Source organism: Globicephala melas, chromosome X (assembly GCF_963455315.2).
Source record: "Globicephala melas chromosome X, mGloMel1.2, whole genome shotgun sequence".
Classification (NCBI taxonomy): domain Eukaryota; kingdom Metazoa; phylum Chordata; class Mammalia; order Artiodactyla; family Delphinidae; genus Globicephala; species Globicephala melas.
The window spans coordinates 110,072,317-110,097,681 of record NC_083335.1 but is presented as its reverse complement, the minus strand read 5'-3'; the positions used below and the strand labels follow the sequence as shown (position 1 = coordinate 110,097,681).

The 25,365-nt window shown below is 43.6% G+C and overlaps 1 protein-coding gene across 12 annotated transcripts in view; it reads right to left on the bottom strand.

The window, feature by feature from the left end:
- Positions 1-25,365, bottom strand: part of SH3KBP1 (SH3 domain containing kinase binding protein 1) — a 345,587-nt gene that overhangs the window by 91,828 nt on the left and 228,394 nt on the right. For all 12 annotated transcript variants that reach the window (XM_060292550.2, XM_070044699.1, XM_060292553.2 and 9 more), the window contains 2 exons: positions 15,124-15,199; positions 687-781 (listed from right to left, as the gene is read on the bottom strand). In XM_060292550.2, coding sequence (XP_060148533.1) covers positions 687-781; positions 15,124-15,199 — 171 coding nt within the window. The remainder of the gene's footprint in view (positions 1-686; positions 782-15,123; positions 15,200-25,365) is intronic.

The window sequence follows — 25,365 nt, the reverse complement described above, 5'->3', positions numbered from 1 at the left end:
TTGTCGTAGTCAACCATCACAAAAACCCTATACTTCAGAGAAAAGGCCATATATTCCAGGAATTACTTAAACCATGGATCTTTCAACCACCCACCTGGTGAGTACCATTGCATGCAAGCATACACAGTACATGGTCCAGGCCCTGTTAAGCTGCATCACTTCATACAGATGTAGCCTAAAATCACTGCCTGTAGTGATAATAAAATCATCCGAGCTTCTCAGCCCCAGCAAGACGGGCAAGTTTCTCTCAGGCATGCTACCTGTCTTTGATCTGTACAGTAAACATTCTTTAAGCCTTTTCTGCCTGTGATGTACGACCTCGCCTTTTGGAAGCGCCTCCTTGGATACCTCATGGCACAGAGCTTTGCAGCCAGGGCTGCTGTGGAGGGCGGGCTCTCTGACCAAGCAGGCCGCCTTCCGCCTTCCGGGTTAGCCCTTCTGGGACAGGGCCATGCAAATCTGCAGCTGGCTCCAAGGCAAACGGAATCTACTGGAGTTTCAAGTTCATTCATTCCCCTGGCTACATTTGCCTTAGCCTGATTGAGAGGAAAGATGTAAGATTCTTCCTTGGGAATGCAGGATCATGAAAATTAACTGCTTCAAGGGTTAAAATATAAGCGCGTACTATCCAGTCAACACCTCAAAGCGGTTCATAGTTTAGAAGGCAGGAGGGAACCTTTGTTTACCTTATTGATGAGAGTGACTATATCTCCTTCTTTGATTGTCAATTCATCGTCGTTCTGTGCCTCATATGGAAATATTACTTTGCAGTAATCCTTGGCTGTAAGAAGAAAAGAAAACACAACCCTTAAAATGCTTTATCTAATGAGCTGGCCCAGGAGGATATGTTACATTAACTTCAGAGAAAAGCACGCTTAACAGAAAGAACACAACTACTGCGTAAAGAAAGAAGGGTCACCCTCGGAAAACTACCCAAGACTGCTCATTTTTGGTTCATGCATATTTATTCTCATTTTTCCCTCAAAAATCACATGACATCATGAAAGCAAATGACTGCTTTGCTTCTCTCAGGCAGAACAGCAAAATAGGTTTCCTTGGTCTCAGAAAATGAATGTGCATTTTTGAATGCTCTTTATTTTACATACCATTGTTTTAAAAGATATTTGCCATGTATTTCTTCTTTAGGTCTTTTTTAAAAAAATTTATTTATTTATTTTTATATTTATTTTTGGCTGTGTTGGGTCCTCGTTTCTGTGCGAGGGCTTTCTCTAGTTGTGGCAAGTGGGGGCCACTCTTCACTGCAGTGCACGGGCCTCTCACTATCGCGGCCTCTCTTGTTGCGGAGCACAGGCTCCAGACGCGCAGGCTCCGTAGTTGTGGCTCATGGGCCCAGCCGCTCCGTGGCATTTACATACCATTTTATATATTCTTCAGGTGAATGCATAAGTAGACATAATCTACAAAGAGCAAAAAGCTTAAGTTTTGCCCTGTCTTCTTCCACACATCACTGAATCAGAAACAGGGTATCTGTATGTTACAAAGCTGACACGGCACTCAAAACAATGAGAAAGGCTCCATTACGGTCCATCTTAAGAGACAGATGTCAATGGAATTGTATGTGAACATGTGTCAACCACAAATGGCCAACAAATACTGACCAAATGCTCTTCGCACGCGTGTCAGGGGGGCGAACTTTTCAAATATGTCCCATGGTCTCTCTGTGGGAACCTGCCTACTCAGGAACCTACGACTGTTCATCAGCAAGGAAATGCACCAGCTTTCACCAAAGAGAGAAAAACACTAAGGCCACTCAAAATCCATTCAAATATGCCCTGAATTATATGCTTTTGAAAGGCTACCTGATATTAAAACCTTCTCTATGTACACAAAAGCACCTGTTTAGAAGACACTGAAAACATTTGTAAGGTATTTGGGAAACTAAGACTTAGAGAACAGGTTTAATGACACAGGACAGAAGGTGGAAAGAAAAATTCAAGAGAATTAGTATCTACCTGGACAGGTATTTATTAGTCTGCATCAAAGTCAACAACCCTAATGGCTTTGAATGGCGTTAAATATTGCCCAACGATTAGGCCGTTCCTGCAGACAGATTACAGCCTAGAGCTATATACATAAGTATCAATTACAGTGTTCCTAGAATAATTTTTATCACTAAAATGTGGGATTCTTTTTATTATGGTTAATGTCACATCAATCAAAGAGAGTGATATATAAAATCAATGCAATAAAAAGTCTATAAAACAGACACACTGTAGTCTAGCGTTGGGATATGACAGAGAATAGGGAGGGGAGGAGAGACGAAAGGGGAGAGGGAAAGAGAGGGACTTACTTTGCTTACAGATGCTTTTGCTTTCTGTCCAATGGCTTGAAGATATCAGTTACACCCCCTATCCTAGTGCTGGAAACCTTCTGTCTTAGGTACTCTGGGAAGCTGATGCCTTTTGCTCCTTAACTCATGCTAAGAGGCACTAGTTCTAAATCCCATCAATACCAATCCGCCCATATATTCCTAAGCCCACATAGTTCCATCCCTCTTAAATTCGTTACAGCAAACCTCCCAAACTCTGAATTGGCCCAAATGTTCTAAAGGGAGGGAAAAAGTTAAGCATCTTTAAATTGGATAATGACAGCTCCTTACCAATTTTCCTACTGACTGTGCTAGTGAAATATGACTACCCAACCTCAAAACTTACAGCAACACTGAAATAAATACAGTATTATTGAAGAACTGCCCTGCAGAGTCCTGGCTTTAAGAATAATTTGTTGGATCAAAATCATGGAAACGTTTTACACAGAAGATGAGACATCCATGGCCAACAAAGAAGAGGAACAAGTCATGTTTTTATTCCTTTCCATCAAAAAAAGTCAATTACATAGAGAATGGACTTGAGGACACGGGGAGGGGGAAGGGTAAGCTGGGACGAAGTCAGAGAGTGGCATGGACATATATACACTACCAAATGTAAAACCGATAGCTAGTGGGAAGCAGCCGCACAGCACAGGGAGATCAGCTCGGTGCTTTGTGACCACCTAGAGGGGTGGGATAGGGAGGGTGGGAGGGAGGGAGATGCAAGAGGGAAGAGATATGGGGACATATGTATATGTATAACTGATTCACTTTGTTATGAAGCAGAAACTAACACACCATTGTAAAGCAAAATTATACTCCAATAAAGATGTTTAAAAAAAAAGTCAATTAAGTGTGGTAGACATTGTTGGTTAACTTCCCGGCCACCATTCCCCATTCCCCTCCCAGTTCATAGAATCCTAATTTGCTCAGCCATTATACTCAGGAATAGGGAACACTCCCACAGCCCTAGGGATGAGTCAAGTACATCTAGGCAAATAATAATTTTTATAATCATTTAAAAAACTGAAGTATAGTTAATTTACAATGTTGTGGTAGTTTCAGGTAGACAGCAAAGTGATTCAGGTACACACACACACACACACACACACACACACATTCTTTTTCAGATTCTTTTCCCATATAGGTTATTACAAGATATTGAACATAGTTCCCTGTGCTATACAGTAGGCCCTTGTTGGTTATCTATGTTATATGTAGTAGGGTGTATATGTTAATCCCAAACTCCCAATTTATCTCCCCCACCCCCACCATCCCCTTTCAGAACCATAAGTTTGTTTTCTATGTCTGTGAGTCTATTTCTGTTTTGTAAATAAGTTCATTTGTACCATTTTTTTAGATTCCACATATAAGTGATATCATATGATATTTGTCTTTGTCTCACTTACTTCACTTAATATGACAATCTCTAGGTCCATCCATGTTGCTGCAAATGGCATTATTTCATTTCTTTAATGGCTGAGTAATATTCCCTTGTATGTATGTGCCACATCTTCTTTATCCATTCCTCTGTCGATGGACATTTAGGTTGCTTCCATGTCTTGGCTATTGTAAATAGTGCTGCTATGAACATTGGGGCACACGTATCTTTTCGAATTAAGAGTTTTCTTCGATATATGCCCAAGAGTGAGATTGCAGGATCATACGGTAACTCTATTTTTAGTGTTTTAAGGAACCCCCATACTGTTCTCCATAGTGGCTGTACCAATTTACATTCCCACCAACAGTGTAGGAGGGTTCCCTTTTCTGCACACCCTCTCCAGCATTTGTTATTTGTAGGCTTTTTAATGATGGCCATTCTGACTGGTGTGAGGTGATACCTCATTGTAGTTTTGATTTGCATTTCTCTAATAATTAGTGATATTGAGCATCTTTTCACGTGCCTGTTGGCCATCTGTATGTCTTCTTTGGAGAAATGGCAAATTTACGTCTTCTTAGGCAAATAATATTAATTTCTCTCCCCTTTGTTGGTGATTGGTTGAGGCGTGAGCATGTGATCCACTTCCAGCCAATGAGACGTGAGAGGAAATGTGCTGGGGGGGCAGTTAGATTTTGTTCCCAGAAAAAAAAAAAAGATACATGAGGAAAATAGTTGCCCCTGCCTTTTTGCTTTTAACACTGTTTCATCCTTGTTGGAAGACAGTACACAGTTTGGTGCTGTTGCAGCCACATTTCACCCATGAAAGGAAAGCCAAAAAAAATCAAAGAGGAGGTGACCCTAAGCCCTGACATTGTTGAGATGTCTGTTGAATTAACCAACTTCAGGGCACCTGTCTCTGGATCTCCTGTTATCTGACTTAATATAACTCTATTGCTTACCATTACTTTGTGGTCAGGTAGGTATTTATCACTCAAAGCCGTCCCTCACATGAAGGTTCCCTAACATGAAGGGACTCAGTAGAAGAAAGAGGACACTTCCAGTAACCTCCTCTGAAACACTTCACTATAATCTGCCTCCTCCACCAAATCTTCTTGCCATGTATCTTTGTCATTCCCTTTTCCCCCAACTCTTCCCTTGCTACCTTAAGACCTGGCCTCCTAGTAGGAGGTTCGTAAATGACTATGGAATTGACTTGTAACCGACATAGAAAACATTTACAAGAAAGTACTAACATGCCTTTAAAATGTTTCACAGGGCCATTTTGTTTTATGCCCCCAGTTTTCCTATAAGCTAAAGGAGGGTAGGTGTCCCTCTGTCTTTTTAAAAAAACAGCTTTAATGATGTATGATTTATATACTATAAAATTCACATATTTTAGTTGTACAGTTTGAAGAGTTTTAATACATTTATATAGTTGTGTGGCCATCACCATAACCCAGTGTTAGAACACTTCCACCATGTAGCTCTGCTGTTTTATATGTGAGGCCTTAGACACAAAACTACCAATTTTAGATAAAAGGAGGAGATAAAGGTGCCAGTGGCTACCATCAACTACCTCTCTCTGCAAAGCAGGTTCCTATGCCATACCTCGCCCCTCTTTGTTTCCCCAGAACCTGACATAGCTCCCACTCAATGTTTCTTGATCATCCTCTAGCAACACCTAAAAAGTAGAGGAAAATCTGTGGGAGAGAAAAGTAGGAAGAGAAGATTCTGGGCTAGAAGTCAGGAGAGTCAAGACTGGGTTTGGTCCCCCCGATCTTTCCCAAGCACACAACCTGAGGCAATCACACCGTAGCTCTGGACCTCATGTCCTCACGTGTAAAAGTGAGGCCGGCCAAGGAGCGCCAAGAGGAGAGTTTGGTTAACTTTAGCAGGACACTTTCAGCAAATTTAAACTTATTCCAGAGCTCCAGTATAAAACAACTAAAAACAGAGCTGTCTGGTTAAATCAGAGAGTGGGGCTGGTCCATCTCCCACCCAGGTCCCCAGAAACATCCCAGTGAAACGCTGGAGGCGTCAAGGAGCACACTGGGCTATACCTTCGTCCTCGCCGGCTCTGACAGTTCAGAGCTCTAGTCATGAGCACCGTAACTCAGAACACTCCTGACCAAATATGGCAACCCTTCGCCTCACATGTTAAGTTATTAAGGTACATTTGAAAACAAGAATTTGTTTTTACTTCTGAGGCATTCGGGCCCTAATTCAGCAGTATTGGAAAATAAGAACATTATGTTGGTTTGGATGTTCCAATGGTTTTAAGATACTCAAAAAAATTCAAATGCAAAAAACTTTATGAACTCTGAAAATACGATTTTAACTTTATAGTATATGGAACGAAGATGTTCCCCATTTTAATTCAAATATTTATTGAGTCACCACCATGAAAAAGATATTGTCAGTTCCTGGGCCTGTGATATACAGGTCAGTCCAACCACGCCCTCCCACCCTCGCACGGAAGTGACAACCTAATGCCTGGAGAAAGGCAAGGGGAGAAGAACAACAGTAAGAAAAGACAAGTACACGAATAAGCATCAACTCACTATGACTGAATATTGTCATGGTGTTTCAGAGAAAGGCAAGACTGCATGCAGGAGAGAGATCACAAAAGAGGAGGCATTTGATATGTCTTGAAAGAAGAGTATAATTCCAAATCCTTTTTGAACGTGCGAAGATTATAAATTTTAAATGAATAGCAGACAGAGGTAGAGAGGAAAGGACTGAAGCTAATTTTTGGAGGCAGTCATTTTCCATCTATTCATCAATTAGATGGATTTAATTAGTCCAAGATCAAACAGGAATGGATACACACAGACACATAAAGAAATAAAGGCACAATTTATCCAGTAATTAAGATGATTTTGCCTCTATTTTTTCTTTAGAAAGATTTAAAAATACTAATAAATTAGCGTAAGACTGAAACCTTAAGTCAGTTCTTAAGCTTTTTTGCCTTAGAGTTCCTTAAGAATCTGATAAAAAAGCAATGACTCTGTCTTTCCAGAAAAAGGAAAACAAAAACATAGACACGTTCAAAGGTGCAGAGAAAATGTGGTGTACAAAATCAGATTCAGAACCCTGAATCTCTTGCCCAGTTCCCAATCAAGAGACCCTTACTAAATGATGACTGGCATTCAAATTTTAAGATACACCAAGAAGTCCAGTCATAATTCACACCACCTCCAAAAAAAAACACAAAAAAACAAAAAACCCATTATGTCAATCTCTAAATTTCTAGAAATTTACATGAGATTAAAAACAGATTGCTCACAGAATTGAAATCACATGACCACATCCGAAGACACCCTTCAGCTGGCTCTATAATCTACTCATACAACAAACAAACAAACTTAAGCAAATACCCTCACCTTAAAAAAAAAAAAAGCAGAAGAAACAGAATAAACATATCAGCAAAGAGAACATATAAACACACACCAAGAAAATAACATTAAATTTAGAACAATTCTCTGGGCTCAATTTAGGACATGAAGATCAAAACCCCATGTGTCACAAAGTCTGGTAGGAAGCCTTCCAGAGCTTTCAGCAGGGATGGAAAGTACCAGGTCATGCCTGGAATTGACAATTTTCTTTTCCTTTGGGACACCAGAACAAACACATCAAGCTCAGTGGTGTCTACTTTCACCAACATCAAAATCTGAAAATTCTTTCATGAAACTGACAAATATTATCAGAGACACTACTGGTTCATAAGCCCTTATCCAGAAGCCCTGGGGACAGAATTTTTCAGATTTTAGAAAGGAAATACATTGCACATGCCATATAATATGTAACATCCCCAGCTGGAGTCTGGGGCTGCACCCAACCATCAAATACATTAAAATTTTGCAGCAAATGGATGATTCGTCACCCCGAGTGGGATAAATAAAGACTATACCTAAACGCGCATTAGTCCAGGACAAGTTTTCTCACCCAAGGAGTGATAAAACCTTTTGGTTTTCGGGAGCTTTTTGTATTTTGGAATTGCAGTAAGGGTGTTGACATCTATCATGTTCTGGGGAAAAGAGAATAAGTTAAATAAGACTAGTTATCTGGTTCCCAGGGAGCTTATAATCAAGGAGAGGAAATAAGGCATGTATACACAGAGCTCTGGACAAGGCAGCAGTGAGGAGAGAATGAGAGTGATGTGTTTGCCTTAAAGCCTCAGAGATTCCGAAATGGGGAAACTACTTCCCAAAGGAGAGACTCAGGGTCCCTTCTGGGAAGAGCAAAACGGCACTGGCCCCTGCCTGGACAATGTTCTAGGACTTTGACCAGAGGAGGAAGAGGAGGGGTGTTTCTCAACCATTCCCGATGACAAGAATGATGTAGGGCACCTGTTTCTTCTATGCCTTCCCAGATCCCTTCCCTAGGGATTCTGAGGTGGGACCAGGAATCCAGCAGCTCAACCAGCACCACGTCCCCCAACCCCGGGTGATTCTCACCAGCAGGGATGCTTAAGAAACACGAGTCTAGGTTAGTGGTCCTCATGCTTGAGTGGGCATTGGCATCAGGTGGAGGACGTGTACAAACAGAAACCCCAGGGTTTCCGATTCCATAGGGCTGGAGCAGGGCCTGGGGATTTGCATCTCGAACAAGTCCCCAGGGGATGCTGACGCTGCTGGTCTGGGGACCACACTGATCTAGCCATGGGTATTAGCAAAATGTCAATGCCAGGAAGGAACAAAACAACCGTGGGGACCTGGAGGGTGGGCCAGCGTGGCGGCAGTGCCGAGGCTGTCTGTGCTGTATGAGAGATTTAAGTGAGAAATGCAGTTCTGCGTCAGTCTGAGGATCCAGGGCTCGTGGGGAGGGGTGAGATGAATACATTTGTTCAATAAATATTAACTAAGTGTCCAGTGTGCGCCCGGCAGCAGAGATACAGGAGTGCCCTCCTGGGGCGTACGACAGTCTACACCAGTGGTTCGCAGCTGCTGTGACTCGGCTTCCCAGGAGACACTGGCAATGCCTGGAGACATTTATGGTTGTCACAACCAGGGGGGAGGCAGTAATAAGTATAATTGACATCTAGTGGGTAGAGGCCAGGGAGCTGCTAAACATCCTACAATGGACACAGGACAGCACCCCAACAAAGAATGATCTGGCCCAAATGTTAACAGGGCCAATGTGGAGAAAGCCTGGTCTCTACCTAAACTCAGACAGGGAAACAAAACACAATGCATTCGTCACTACATTGTCAACTCCGGTCTTCACAAAACGCCTTCCTCCACAGGAAAGCTGACTGTGACCCCTCTGGTCTTGGATGTTGCTGGGAATATGACTTTCAAATTACTTCACAGCTACGAGTTATGCCACTTTCTATTCTCTCACTTTAAAAAGAGAAAACAATCTTTTTTTGAAGAAATCAAAATCTGAGAAGCAAGGGAAGCTTTCCTGTTCTCTAGTATGGAGTAGATCATGGCTCGTCTCAATGGCACCTCCTCCTGCTCAGATGGGGAGAAGCGCTGAGTCTTTGGAAGGAAGGAAATCCACCAGGATAGCAGAAAGGGAGCTCACTTTTTTCCTGCAAGCGGGCTGTATTTGAAATCCAGGTCATCTGCAGCATGGGTAGGCTGGGCACCCTCGCAGAAGGACCCCTCACTCTGAATCCAGACAGCAAGGTCTGTGCTGGGGGCACTCGATGAAAGGTGCATCCTAGGGACAGTGGGGACCTGAGACACCGAGCCTGAGGGCTTTAGTACATAACAGGTGCGGGAGGCGCTAAAGGGCTGGGTAGGAAACATGTTTCATATTGGATGTGCCCAAATTCCCAGGTCTGAGGGTGAGTGAGCTTTGGAGAAGATAAGTGAGCAAAAAACACCTATCCTGGCAAAATAGATTAAAAGAGTTCCTAGGTAAGGCTGATAAAAATCCCAACATAAGGGAGTTGACCCTTTTTTCTCCTATTCAAACATGTGGTGACAAAGCAAAAATTAGCTCAGACTGAGAAAGTAAAAATCTGCAAATGCGGATACAAACGCAGATAGAGCCAGCTGCAAAATGAACCGGAAATAGCATTTCTCCCAAGCACACACACTACAGCTGGAAAGGGTCCTAACAACCCTTCTCTGAGCGACGACTGCTTTCTTACTCTCTGAGAAAGTCTGTCCTCTAAGACCACAGACTATCAGAAACGTTGCTTTTTTATACTGTATTAGTAAGAATGAAATGTTTCACCCTTGGCTGAAAGAAACAAGTCACTGTGACACAGAGAAGCCTTGAATCCCCACACAAGTGCAGGGCCTCATGTAAGGGGTTCTGGACACAGCCCTGCACGTCTGTCTTAACTTGGTGGTGGTCCAGCTCACAGAGAGGCCTGATGTGGCCCGACTCACACAGCCCTGTTTTGCTTGGGGCCTATCAAAACACTGCTGCTTCGTTTACATTTCACTCACTTCCATTTCTCCTCCAAATCTGTAACTGCTCAGTTTTCTTTTGTTTGGTGCGATGCTCCACAGGTCCTCCTGGGCAGTCTCCTCGTTGCAATGAGCCCATAAACTTGACTTTGTCAGACTAGCCTAGTTTGTCCCTGGCGCTCTTGGGCTGACTGGCCTGGGACAGTGGCTACAAAGAACAAGGGTCTGTCAAGCCCCACAGAGCAACCACTGGCGACCCTCCAGAAATCCGGAATAAGCTCGAGGGTCAACAAATGTGTTCTTTTCTTCCCGGTGACTGTGAACTTGGGAAAGGAGACCCGTGGCTTCTACACTGCTTTTACAAGACTCCGTTAGATAGACAGCCTGGTAAATTGAAACCATTTCTAATTCTCCATCTGCCCAACCACCACTGTTGCCAGTGCCCACTGAGTCCATGGCACTTTTCCGGACTGGATGGTGGGGATGTCAGGTAGAAGACACAGCCCCCTCCACGAGGGATCAATGATAGCCACAAGGCACTATGTGTCACCATCACAGGGCACAGCTCCTAAGAAGCAAGTCAAGGGACAAAGTGATCAGAAAGGTGGTACAAGTGTCTGGTGATAATGTGAGGGGAGGTTAAACAGAGAAAGTTTAGCCTTTGCCCCCCAGCCATCATTTATTCAGAAGCCTGACCTGCCTTTGTACACATTCTGTCAAGGACTATTTTTTCCCCAACCCACCTGCTCAACTGGTCCTCTGAATCTCTAAGACTGAACTGTTTGTTCAAGAAGATGCTAAATAATCATTTCTCTGGGCTATTTCTCTATCCCACCGAGGCCACAAATCATCTGCATCAACTGTAGTAAGAAAGAGGGGAACTCCAGATGTGGGGAGCTGGAAATACCTCAGAGCACTTCATTTATGAATATTTAAACAGTTTTCCTCTTGTTATGAAAATTACGGCAATCTGCTCCTCAGCCCACATTTCCGATGAATTTCAGTATCATAAAAGCTTCATTGGGGGAGGGGAGATGATGTTAGTTGTTTAAATAAATCCCGATCAGCTGAGTTTCACTTTCCCTCAGAAGCTATCAATCCACATGAACATTTTTTGAATCATCATAACTTACTCGTGACGTGAGCTTGTATTTGAGCGCACTAAGGAGACAGCTATGTGGGAAGGGGCTTCTCTCCTCTGTACCTCTGGGCAAGTTCCGTTACGGGTGTGACTTCCATCCAGAAGGAAGGAGGCTGTGTTGTTCCCAAGCTCCGAGTCATTTCTAAAAGTGGGTCAGCACTCTCTGTCCTTCCACCTGAACTTGGGTGTTGCATCAAAATCCAGAAGCAGTGAAAGGTTCCAAATGGAAGGGGCTTTCTAGTGAACCAGGGTGCCTCGTGGAAATCGTGGGAGAACCATTATCCCAGAATTTGCTCTTTACAGTGAAAGCCAGAGAGTGTGTGAGGCGTGAGATTAAACTGCAGCAGTTCTTACTCTGGGTCCACGAAAACACATCTGTCAATAAATATCTCTCAAGTCTTCACTGACAGTGATAATTCTTCCCGACCTACCACCCGCTTACACACATATTTATATCCATGGCATCTTTGCCAAATGACATCTTCTCATATTCCTAACTCAGTCGTTCGCATCTTCCTTTTGTCTCTCCAATCGGCTGTTCAATTCTTTGAATGCAGAAAGCTTTCACTCTGAATTGTAAAGCTTTCGGAATTAAATCAGAGAGTGAAGATGCTGGGAGAAACCTGAGGGCTTCACTCTAGTACAACCCTCTGACTTCACAGACAAGGCAGACCACGAAGAGCACAAGGCCAGAGAAATAAAATTATTTGCCCGAGGTCACACAGCTAGCTAATAAGAGAGCTAGTCCTGGAATCTGTGCTTCCTAACTCTTAGCCAAAACACACCACCCAGCCCTGTAAAACCTCTCTTTATTAACAACTCATCCCCACTCTGTGATGCATCTAGAGATGGACGCAGTTAATAGATACTTGTAGGAGTGAAAAAGGCTTGGGCTAGACTCAGGATCCTCCCACATGCTCAAGGGAGCTGAGCATGATGAACTGTGTTAAAATCCAGGCCCAGGAAGCCCATCTTAGATCCCAGAATTACTTTCAAACTATGCTGTCCAATATGGTGGCCCCCTAGGCACATGGGGCTATTGGGCACTCAAAATGTGGCGAGGCCAAGTTGAGATGTGGCATATGTGGAAAATACACGCTGAGTTGTGAAGACTCATATGAAAAGAGAATGAAAATATCTCATTTAATAATTTTATATGGGTTACATGTTGAAGGGATAATATTTTCCATATACTGAGTTAAATAAAATATATTTAAATTAAGTTCACCTGTTTCCTTTTTTTTTTTTTTAAACCTGTTTCTTTTCTGGCTACCAGAAAGTGTAAAATCTTGTATGTGGTTCACATAGTATTTCTACTGGCCAGCTCTGCTCTAAAACACCTTCCATCCACACCACCTAATCCTGCCAAAAAAGACTTGAGTCTCCTGCCTGCAGACATTACAGAGGGTTAAAAAAATATATCACGGATGTGCGCTTATCCTAAGGTCAGTTCTTGAGGCCAGAGGATTGATTAGTCACCTAAGCATGCCCTGCAGACTGTCCTGTTTTGTGCCACAACCTTACAAGTGACACTCAGGTACCCCCTGCTTAGTCTCCCCCAAAAGCAACTCACCGGTCACCCAAGGTACTATTTACTCTGCAGAGAGAGGAACAATCTATAGGGAATTTCTCTTTCACTTCTCTTGAAACTCTTTTCCATTAAAAAAATTTCTCTGTTTCTCAGATTATTATTTCCGCAAACAAGAGTGAGGTTGGTGAAGGCCACTGGTTGTCACATGTCACGAGGACAGCCTGTCCCAGGGACTCCATTCCAGTTACCTTGGAGGTTTGATGTGTCTTTCCCTTCTCCCGCCCACCCCCCACTCCACCCATCCCAGCAAACTTGCCCAATAACCTGGATCATTTATAAACCTGTCAACAGCCAGAACTACAGAATGAGTAGTTCAATGGAAGGAAGGATAGGCTACTGTCCAACAACAGGAAATGTTATCAGAAGTGGTTTAACTGTGAATTCTTGAAAAAAAAATTTCAGGCCGCTTCAAGAACCTTGAAGGTTTTACTGTCTAAAGGTAGGTTTAAGCATGCAAAACCTACAACCCGCGTGAATAACTGCGGGGCCAGTTTGGCTTTGGGAACATCTAGAAGCTCAGAACCCTTCCTGAAGGGTGGGCCCTCAACCAGGAGCACCAAAGCACCTGGGAATTTGTTAGCAAAGCAAAATTTCAGGCCCCACCCCAGACCTGCTGACTCCGAAATTCTGGAGGTGAGGCCCAGCTCCCCAGGTGATTCTGGGACACACTCGAGTTTGAGAACTGCTGGATCAGAGCCTTAGACTAGTGCGCTTCCCCCCGTTAGCCACAGTCTGACTGTACCATTAACAGACTGAAGGCATGCAAACCTCATCCGAACCTGAAACATTAAGACAGAGCTCTAGCGGCTGCATCTATAACATCCATGAACGTATTTATCTAAACCACCATTTTGGGCTTGGCAAGTCCCATAAATTCATTTTTTAATGCCTAAGGCAGTATCCCTTATTTGCTCTCAAAACTACCTGTTTTGCACTGCAAAAGGAGTTCCTGGTATATTTTTCTGCAACAAAAAGAATAAATCTATGCTTGCTCTTATATTAGTCATAATTACATATGTACAATATATCTTCTCTCAGCCTTTGGCTTTCCAAACTAGATTAGTAGTCTGTCCACATTATCCTCACAAGGAAATCTGAAGCTGGAAAAAAAAAGGTTAAAATCCCTAGAAGGAACTGAAGCACTTATTTATGACTAGAACATGTTCAGAACGTTCCAATTATTGGAAGAATGACTAAAGGAATTGGAGAGTTGCCAGATTTAGCAAATACAAACACAGGATGCCCCGTTACATCTGAATTTCAGATAAACAGCCAATATTGTATGGGACATACTAAAAACAAAAAAAAATTATTCATTGTTTATCTGAAATTCAAATGTAAGTGGGCATTCTGTATTATCTGGCTACTGTCGAATGGGGAATACTGACCTGTGGGAAGCTTTGGGGGAGACAACTGTCCTCAAATACTTAAAGGACTATTAGGAGAACAATGGGCTAATATCAATATAGACCCAGAGACTAGAACCCATGGGTAAAAATTACAGGAAGAGCATATCCGGCTCAACAGAAGAAAGACATTTGTAACTATAGGAATTCAAGTAGAGATGTGCTGAGGAGAGTAGCAGGAAAGTCATCATTTGGGAGTGTCTGTTGAGTGGTTAGGCTAAAAGATAAAGCCTCTTTGATTTGAAGGCCTATGAATCCCTAAACTGCTTGACTTGCCATCGTCTAGAATCTTCCTGCCTCGTGAACTATGCAAACTGCTCTGGGTATACACAGATAAGCCCTGGCTCTGCAACGTGGGTGAGAAACAAATGGCAAGAAAGCATCCTGGACCTCCTTGGTGGTGCAGTGGTTAAGAACCCACCTGCCAATGTAGGAGACACGGGTTCGAGCCCTGGACTGGGAAAATCCCACATGCCATGGAGCAACGAAGCCCATGCGCCACAACTACTGAGCCTGCGCTCTAGAGCCCGTGAGCCACAACTACTGAAGCCTGTGCACATAGAGCCCGTGCTCCACAACAAGAGAAGCCACTGCAATGAGAAGCCCGCGCACCGCAATGAAGAGTAGCCCCCGCTCGCTGCAACTAAAGAAAGCCCGCGCGCAGCAACGCAGCCACAAATAAATAAATAAACAAATAAATTTATTTTTTAAAAAAAGCATCCTGTTCCATCGAGGAACTTGTGCCCATCCTACTGGTAGAGCCTAATGAAACACATTTGTGTGCACTTTTTCCCCATGTGCTTTAAAAAAGCCATTAAGATTATGTAAGGATTTTTCAAAAGCGTTTCAATGATTATAAAATCCTTCACTGCTTTCAAACATAAAACAGATACACAAGGAAACTCACCCTTTGTCCTGCTGTCCATTTCTGTTTTTGACGAGTCTGGAGTTGCTGCAGTCGGAGGTAACTTCTTGCCAATAGTCTGAGGGGAAAAAAGATGATCTTTACTCATCAATATGATTCTCTCCCTCAAGCAAAGGAATAAAAAAGATCAAGATCATGATGACGAAATGCTCACAACTGGTCCTAAAAGCCTCATACTTAAGTTTTGGTATTGCTCTCTGTATTGGCTGCCATTCTTCCATTAGGCCTGGACCTCAGTGACAGATAGGTGGGAAAACCAAGTTAAAAAGGCTTTATCCTTGTAGGCACTCCATATCTCTTATTCCCATTCTTCCTTGGTTCTTTTTTTTTTTTTGCAGTACGTGGGCCTCTCACCGTAGTGGCCTCTCCCGTCGCGGAGCACAGGCTCCGGACGCGCAGGCTCAGCGGCCATGGCTTACGGGCCCAGCAGCTCCGTGGCATGTGGGATCTTCCCGGACCGCGGCAAGAACCCATGTCCCCTGCATCGGCAGGCGGACTCTCAACCACTGCGCCACCAGGGAAGCCCTCTTCCTTGGTTCTTATTAGAAGGTTGATTACTTTCAGCAGAGAAAACAGGGACATTTCCCCTCAGTTTATGAGAAGCTGACTCAGTCTATGGCCCAGAGGAGGTGTTCAAAGTGTCTGCAGCTTGGAAGGAAGGGCAGGAAGAGGGAAGGCACAAAAAGACAGAAAGAAGGAAGGGATGGAAGGATAGAAGGCCATGACAGACAGACGATGGGCAGGTTGAAGGACAGGCAGAAGTCAGAGTGTCCAGGGCAACTGTGCCTAGTCATGTTTCCTTCTAGCCATCTAAAAGCCAACTAGCTCCAAAGGTGGAACAAGCAGGGCCAGCAGCTCCCTTCCTTCCCACCAGCCTTTCAACCCTCCAGGGCTTTGAAAAAGGCCAATGCTGCAGACCCGAGGCAGCTATTTAGTAGTTAAAAACAAAAAAAGAGTCTGTTTTGAGTTCATTTTCTTCCTTTCATTCAGAACTAATTCTATTATCATCCATTATTTATGAACCATCACAGAAAAGACTGGATATTGTCTCTAACTAAAGATATTCCCCCAAACACAGGCAACTCAGCGGCTCAAAGCAACAAAAATGAAAAACGAGACGAGCAGCAAAATGATGGTTCCAAAGGTGAGGTCTGTCCCCCCTCCTGTCCTTGGACATCATGTTTGTGTGATGGTGATTAACGTCCGAGGAAAACGTCGACTGATACCAGGGAAACAGCTCTCAGAACCAAGCAGCTGCGTGAATCTCCCCAACAATGAGGAGTCTCCCCAGTGAGAATTTCGGCCACTGGGAAAACCAAACATATCTCCTCCTTGAACACATGAAGGGGAATGAACTGCATAATTGACATACTGGCACGGTGGAATTTTTCTTCAAATACGACTGATTCACCACAGTTTTTAATTTGAAGAAGTTCTTCATGCTTCAAATGTTGAAACTAACATTAAATATGAATAAATCACAGAAAGAGTGTAAGATAAATCTAATCCTCAGCCCTTAGTGAATTTTTAAAAACATTTGTGACAGAAAGCCTTTACATTTTCCACGGTGACATTTTTATTTAGTGCTGCAGGGCTTTCTATATTGGATAAAAAATGAAACCCAAGATACTATGCCGTTCCTCAACCGCCACTAAATACTCAAGCTAATAACACTGTGATTCCGAGGAAACATCAAGGAGGAAAAAAGCTTGTTGTTATTTGGCCATAAGGTCACATTTGATGAAAAACTGTTCTTAGAATCATCTTGAAAAATCAGGAATTGACAGTAAAAACAGATGCACTCAGTGTCATTCGCATTCCTGCTCACACTTCCAACAGCATCTCCATCACTCTCTTTGTTTTCCCCTTTTGTGGACCAGAATAAACCATCGCTGCTGTTAACACATTAGGAAGAAGAAAACAAAAGTGATTCATCCTTTAGTTATTGCTGACAGTAGAGAGAGGAAAATACAGCGGTAAGAACTATGTCCAATCCTGACTTTGCTTCCATTCCTGAAAAAGAAATCAGACATCCGATGGTTTGGGCCTTAAGCCAGATGCCTTCCTTTAGAGAAACTTTCACAGGTTGTATATTGTTACGACACCCCCTTACTTGGTAACAAAAGGAAGTGTTGCCCTCCATCTCTGATGTCCTGGTTTACCAGTGCGTCCAAGCTAACAGACATCAAGAAAGGCCACCAACTAAATATACTTACCTCTGAGCAGAAAGACATAAGAAAGCAAAGCTTACTCTATTATTTTTTTTCTTGCTATTTGAGAAAACACAGCGCACTGGTCTCTGCGTGGATCCCAGCATCGGGGGGTGGGGGTGAAGCTGATATTGCACTCTTCTTCTGGGGATGCTAGACCTTAACTCCTTCCTTCTTCCTCATGGGCCTTGAGGAAGGTCTAGAGTAAGGCCAGTTCCTCCCTTCTCAGCCTGGTCTTCCAGGTGTCCCAGAGATGAGAGCTGTTCAGGTGTCTCTCTCTTCTCTAGGACCCAGACCTAGAGAAGTATGGTTCCCAGATCTGGAGAAGTATGGTTCCCAGACCTGCGGCACTAGCCTCACCTGGGAACTTTGTTAGGAAGTCAAATTCCCAGGCCCCGCCCCAGCCTTTCTCAATCGGAAAGTCTGGGGATGGTGCCCAGCAGCTTCTGTCTGAACACACCCTCCAGGGGATTCTGGTGTACGTTCAAGTTTGAGAACCACCAACCTAGATGTAGGAGGGATTCCATTAGCATTAACCAAATCCCTTTTCTGGGATTAACAACTCGGGCGCCTATTCTCATACCTGGACAAATTATAAGACATCTTTTTCACTCTTCTTCCTCTCTTCTCTACCTCCTTCCACTAAATGCCTCCCCCCTTCTCTATTCTCACTGGCATAAGAACTTGTCATTGCTACTGAATGAGTCGGTTCAGAGAGGCAATGAAGCTTAGTAGAGCAGACAACGTGACAATATCACTGAGGGAGGAGGGGGGCAGAGGTGGCCATGAGACCCTTCACCAAAGGAGTACTGAAAGGATGAACGCATGGATGGATGGATGGACAGATGGATGAATGGATGGTAAGACCGCTTTGAACCAAAAGTGGAAGACTGTATCTAGCCTCTCTGGGCTCAGACTACCGTGAAGGCCAAGTGGGCAGATCCCCATGACGGGGTCGACCTTCAGGGACAGCCAAGCCCTGCGGCTCCTCTGTGGCGCTCCCCTTTACTGGCATTTGGGGCGGGACATTTCTTCACTGGAGAAGACTCTCACACACTAAAGGACAGTTAGCAACACTTTCTCCTGCTCACTAACAGCCTGTAGTGCTCCTTGCTCACTGCATCCACCCCAAACACCCCACCCCTTTCCAAACACCCCATTTGAGAAGCTCTATCCCTTGCCCTTCCTCTAAATATAAGAACAAAGACAAAGGTAGTGAATTACTGCGTTCTCACCAGGCTTCCAGCTTCCTGTACCTCTGAAAACATGTTTGATCCATTGGGCTAAATGTGAACAGAAACCCCAGCTTTTAAAGGGCATTCATCATGAGAGCAATGCCAAGTTCCAGTACACACACAGGTCCCACATAGCTGAAGGTCAGCCACAGTGCAGGCCTGCGTGGACGGACAAATTGGGGAATCACATCCATGCATCTCTCATCCATCTTGCAGGCAGTAAAGAAGGATGCTAGGCTTGCAGAGGCTATGGAAGAGCATTCGGGATCTCCACTTGTGGCTTCCTTGGCAGAGCTCAGAGTTCCTGCCTTCCTGGGTGTCACAAGGAAGGTGTTATCCAGGACAAGCACGAGCCACACACTTAGGGGCTGTGTTGATCCTGCTCAGGACACAGCTCTTTCAGCTCCTAAGAGATCTGCAAACAGGCCCATTTTACCACATGCCTTCGATGGAGGGACTCTTGGGCTCTGCTCCATAGCTCAGCCCAACATGTCCTCTTCTACTCCATGCTGTGGCTAAAGACTTCCTAGGACCCACATCCGCGATACTCTGCTCTGATTGCCCCCCAACTCAGAGGCTGCTGCTTGATCTGGGAGTGCATGTACATATGGACCTGAAATGTATGAAATGTATGTATGAAATCTATGGAGCTGAAAGCTCTACAGACTATTACTATCAACCCACTTCAACACACAGTAATCACCAAGTTGGTGTCAATTTTTGTCTCTCCTGTCACACCCTAATCTCCATTTAAAACCTGATTTTTAAAAATTAATAATTCAAAAAGTTCTTCCCTTTGAATATGTAATACCAGAAGTCCCTCTGCTGTTAGCTCTCTTGACAAAAGTACTAAGTAAAGTTTTGGGGGGTTTCGTGTACAGTAGGGGCATCATATATACTCCTAGCTCTGTAAGATCTGATAACACAGCCTCAGGACAGATAACACACATATGATTTCAGTTAGTAGAGCTAGTAATTTCTTTTCTTTTCTGTGCCAAAATGAGGAAACTAATGCTTGTAGGAAAGACAATCACTGGATTGGACTCCAGTGGAATCCAGTTCCCTAATGACTAATATATCTGTTTCTCTTCGCAACTGCTGGAGTGTGAGACCAGGATCCTGCTCAAACCAAGTGCAAAATCACTCCTCTGACTTTATTCTAATTCAGATGCAAGCTCCTTTGAGTGTAAAAAAGTTTCCAGTCATAGGACAATGCTAAGGAGAACAAAGTTTACGTCCTATCTCTGAAAGTCTCTTCTCCAATAATACTACAGAAAACTCTGAAATCACAAAGGCAACCAGGTTCGCTGCGTAGGGGGAGGAGTGAGAGAGCTCCTTGCATCCTAGCAGTTGGTGAAGCCCCCCTGTTGGTAGACCAGGCTTTCTGATGCCTTATTCTAGAAGAGGGTGATCTTCTGAGAAGCTATACGGAAACATCACTCGAGTGCTTACACAAAGCCAAACACGAGACATGACTTTTCAAAAAGCTGGTAAAATACAAGATAAAGGACGGCTCTTTGAAGGCACGAGGCACGACTTTGACTACATTTGGTATCTGACAGTACCTTCCTTTTCTGTTCAGTACAGCTTTGTTAAATACCCGTTCGATGTGAGACAGCGAAGCAGATGGAAAGGCAAGAGGACGCTGAACATCACTGCACACACTGAAACAGCAATTTGCTGGGTTCTCCAGAGTGGTGTTTTTTTTTTTTTTTGCGGTACGCGGGCCTCTCACTGTTGCGGCCTCTCCCGTTGCGGAGCACAAGCTCTGGACGCGCAGGCTCAGCAGCCATGGCTCACGGGCCCAGCCGCTCCGCGGCATGTGGGATCCTCCCAGACCAGGGTATGAACCCGTGTCCCCTGCATCAGCAGGCGGACTCTCAACCACTGCACCACCAGGGAAGCCCCAGAGTGGTGTTTTGAGGGGTGCCCAGCCATTCAGCATGGTTATCCCAAATCCCAGTCAATATACAGGAAACAGAGAGATACAGGCTACGGGAGAGAGCGATGAGAAGAGAAACAAAACAGTAACTGTATATGACCATATCCACAACCTTTCAGCTTTCCTTTTCCACCACAAATCGGAGAGCTATACAAACTGCTATTAAAACTCACTGTCAACTTTTTATATTTATCCTTACATGCTCCTTTCATGAACATCTATGACTGATGGTATTAGGAGAAGTCTGCTTGGTGCTCAGCAGGGAGCGGTACGAGCAGGGCAGAAGCCCCTTATGTAGCCAGCTCCTGTCTGAGCCAGAAGAGAACTAGTACAAAAGAGTGTCCGTACAATGGAGTGCCTGCGCACTTCTAATGGAAGGCTTTTCTACTCGCTGGGAAATTTACATTAGCAATTGTCAATTCACCCGCCTTTGGTTGGCCCAGCCTAAACGACTTGCTATCGACAGAAGATATGTCAGAGTAAAATACAACTCCAAATTCTAAAAATCAAATGCATGGTCCAGTGAAAGAAAAAATATATTTGGAGCTCCATTCTACGGACAGAGGTATTACCTCTGCAATACCTCACATACCACTGTGTTAATTCTGACGTCTCCAAAGGGGCAGGCTTCATATAAGTAAGTCTCCTCCAAACTTGGCTATAAGAAAAGCTAAAATGTAAAAAGCTGTCTTCTGATTATTAAGTTGGGCTTAAGACTTACAGTTATTCATATAATGTTTATTTCCCTGGTTGTCTTGAAATGTTAGTGATAATTCAAGTTACATTAAACCTCCTTGCCCAACCAGAGTTAAAGACCTTGTCAGATTCACAGCTGCTTTAGAAGTATTTGTTAGCTGTATTCCACTTAGAAGTTTAACGGCTTTTCTCCTCCTTTCTCTTCAGAAACAGTGCACTCCTTGAGGCAGGGACCTAGATGTTAATTATTCTCTTATCTCCACAAAGTGAAGGGTTAGGAAGTGTTTGTTGAGTGGAGCCAGGAATTTGGGGGCACCATCCCCTCACCCTTTGCCCTACCATGAGCATCCTACCACATCACAACATGTAAATGAAGGGAGCTGTCCTCCTTGACAAACCAGACTCCTCTTGGAGCCCCACTGTTTGTCACTGTCATGTATCAGCTCTTCCAGGCTGATCTCTGGTGACAGCACATTGTCCAGGATGTCTTCCTAGACCTCTATGGCCCCTGCCTTACTCCCCTGTTCTCATGCACATGACCCCGACCTCCGATTAATTATTGGTTGCCATAAAGAAGAATCCAATCTCAGCCATGTTTCTGGTGGACTTTTGTCTGCCTATGATGTCCAAATACTCTTCGTAGCCTGCTCCCTCACATTTTCTCAGGTTCCTATTATGATCAAAGGGCCCTCACTTGGAGGGTATATTATCATCCAGGTATGTGTGTACACACACACACACACACACACACACTCCCAAGATGTTCCACCAACCAACCAACTAAATACCAAAACACCTAATGCCGCAATCTGGTAAATTTGGGAAACACAGGATGCTTGGTCTAATCCTTGCATAATAGCATATTAAAGGCTCTGAGAAGTCCTGCAGTTACAGATTAATTTTATCCTTAACATTTTCTCATTGTTTTCTAAACTTATCCGCACACAGAAGTCCTACTTCTTATGATACCTATGGACACATCACGAGAACGAGCAGTCCTCAGAAGAGGTGGGTGAAGGTCACCACTTCTGCTTCCTAAATTCTCTTGGCTCGTCCTCTCTGGCTCCTAGACTCACAACGTGGAACCCACCCTTGACTACTCTCTTACTGCACCTTCCCATATCAAACCCACCACCCAGTCCCTGCTTTCAGTTTCATCCCCTCCTCTTTGACCCCAGTCTGTGGGCTTTGTAACTAACACAGGAACTATTTCCACAGTTTTCTAGACGAGGATCCTATTCTCCAATTCAAGCCACTTCATTAGCTCTCCTGTAGACGCAACTTTTAATCACCCTCCACCACCACCCCTTACCATATCTATTTCAAAACACTCAGAATATATACTGCTTCTCAATGGCTATTCATGTAATTCCCAAAGCCCTGAAGACATTCGAGGGTTTACTTCTGATAGCTGCAACTTGGCAGCTCTCTCAATGGCTGGCATCTTTCTCTTGTGCTCTTAAGATGAGTAGCCAACTTTGACTATAAGACACCTATTTCCATCTTAGATGCTTCCATTAGATCTTCTAGGGTTTACTCTTTCTATCTGTCCAATAGATACTTCAGTATCTATCATTTTACTGAACACGTATATATGAAGTCTGTTTTATATTTGTATATTAAACACACATGCACACTCTCTCTCTCTCTGACACATGTGCCTCAGTAGAAAGATGTACCTAAGAATTTGAGCCAATTTCTAGAATTTACCATGCACTTTAACTTCTGCCAGGATCTGATCATTTGGTTTATTTGTTTGCTTTTTGAATACCTCAGGAGACCATGTCCTAGAAAGCTGGAAAGAACCATCCAACACATGCACTCACAGGAGGAATAGGATTTTCTCTGTCAAAGCAAAATAACTTTTTGAAGGTGTAGTAGGGGCTTCCGCTTGTGCTGGGGAAATGCAGTGCTGAAGGAGGAGTCAAAACCTACTTAAGTGCTCAATGAGGTGGAGGATGTACATTCAGACCACATTAAAATCATAGGAGGCAGCTCTCCAAACATCTGACAGTATATGAAAATGCTGTTTCTATTTTCCCCCACTGTTCCCAAGAGAGGAGCCTGCATGCTATTTTGTTGTCGGATCATCTTATTCACAGAGGATAAACAAGCCAGAGTAAATTTCCATTTCATATAGTACTTCGGCAAAACACAGTTCGCCAGTACGCTTTCAAAAGGCTATTTTCTGCTATTACGACAGATAAAAGGAAATCTCAAGCCTTTCTTCTACCAGAGTATTAGTTTTATCTTTTGATTAATAATGCTTTCCTTTTAGATGCATTTGGAGAATTTAAGAAGCGCGTGGGTAAGGAAGAGAGAAGGATGGTATGGGAGCAGGGAATATCACGGGGCCAGTTTGAGTTCTGTTCATCCAGTGCTTTAACATGAAACTGGCTGTACGTACACGGACCAAGTCCTAATTTTCTAATAAAGGAGTGGTATGAATTCAATTAACATACAAAGATCCTTTCCAGCTCTACAATATTTTGAGTTACTCAGTCCCAACACAGTCCAGGCTATCCCCCTTACCTGGGATGGTACCTTCTCCTGCAGTATATTTGAATCCTGTCTCACCTTTAAGGGGCAACTAAAGTCCAGCTGGCTAAATGTTTTCTACTGACATGCAGCCCACATTTGATCATGACATTTTTCTGTGTATGAGATACTTGAGGGCAAAACCACGTTTATTCAGTTTTCCTTTCTGCATTTAAAGTGAAGGCTTGCCTCAACCACTCTTCCTCCGTCCCTCCCTCCCTTCCTTCTTCCCTTCCCTTCCTTCCTTCCTTCCTTCCTTCCTTCCTTCCTTCCTTTCTTTCACTCACTCACTCACTCACTCATTCATTTATTCAGCATTCTTTTCTAGAACTACCATGAGCCATGATCTATGCTGGAAGCTGCATATACAAAGATGAGATGGGCGGAGTCCTGGATCTCAAATAAGTTCAAAATTTAGCTGTGGAGACAGATTAATTAACAAAGCATCACAGTCCAAGGGATAAACACTACAATAAAAGTGTGCATAGAAAAGAGAAAAGGAGCCATTAACAAGTCTACATGGGGAAATAAGCCTCACAGCAATGACGCAGCTTGAGTTAACTTCTGAAGAATTAGTAGGAATTTGCCAGGTAGAAAATGGTAGAGAGAGTATTCGAGCTAAAGAAAAGCAGGAGTGAAGGTGAGAATGTAAGCAGGGAATGGGGGCTTTGCAGCACAGAACGGGGACAATGGAAGGGGGGATCCTGTAGGTGGGGTGAAAGGAGGAAGAGCTGCTCGGGCCAGGAGGCCAGCAAGGTAAATGGAAGCCAATGTTACCGTTTGTGCTTTATCTTAAAGGCAACTGGTAGTTAGCAGAGGTGTGGCATGATCACATGTGACTTTAAGACCAATGATCCGGTGGCATTGGGAGGAATGAAGAAGAAAGGAAAGGGCATGTGAAAGTCAAGGAGATAATTAATTAGGAGGTTGATGCAATGATCCAACTGAGGCAGTGAAACTAAGGATGCGGAAGAGAGGCTGGAGAAACACGCAGACTGCCAACCTGTCCATATTCCACAATCACGACAGGGATAAATCAGTGACTGTGAATTGGTGTGAATATAGATGGAAAAATACCCAAACTCTGTTATGTTCTTGAGTCAACATATATGTATTCTACAGAGGTATTGAGTGCCAATGGTGTACAAAGAACATTAAGTTCAGACCCTGACCAGAGACGCAAAAGAGCTCAACAGGCTCAGGGAAGCATCATGGAAAATCTATCCTAATGACAAGAATCACAGTGGATGTGTTTCTCAGGTCGCTGATGCTGGTGTGGTGACATTAGTGACAAAATAGTAGGCCTGTGATAGTGTTGAACAGTTACCTTACTGTTAAAACACTAATCAATCTACCATTTGAAAACAAAAACATTTTTTTAAAACAGAGGCACATAAGAAGCTCTGGACATGTACGAAAAAGCATCTTTCTAATCTGACAAATTTCAAGTAAACAGTTTAGTCAAATATGTCTCCAAAAATGTCTTAAGCTAGAGACAAAAATGGGAAATTTCTTTTCCCCAAAAGAAATTTCCAGAGAAGCTTTTCTCTCCTTCAGAGTAAGGAAAGGAAATGAAACAGTTTCAAACTGTTTGAAAAGAGGT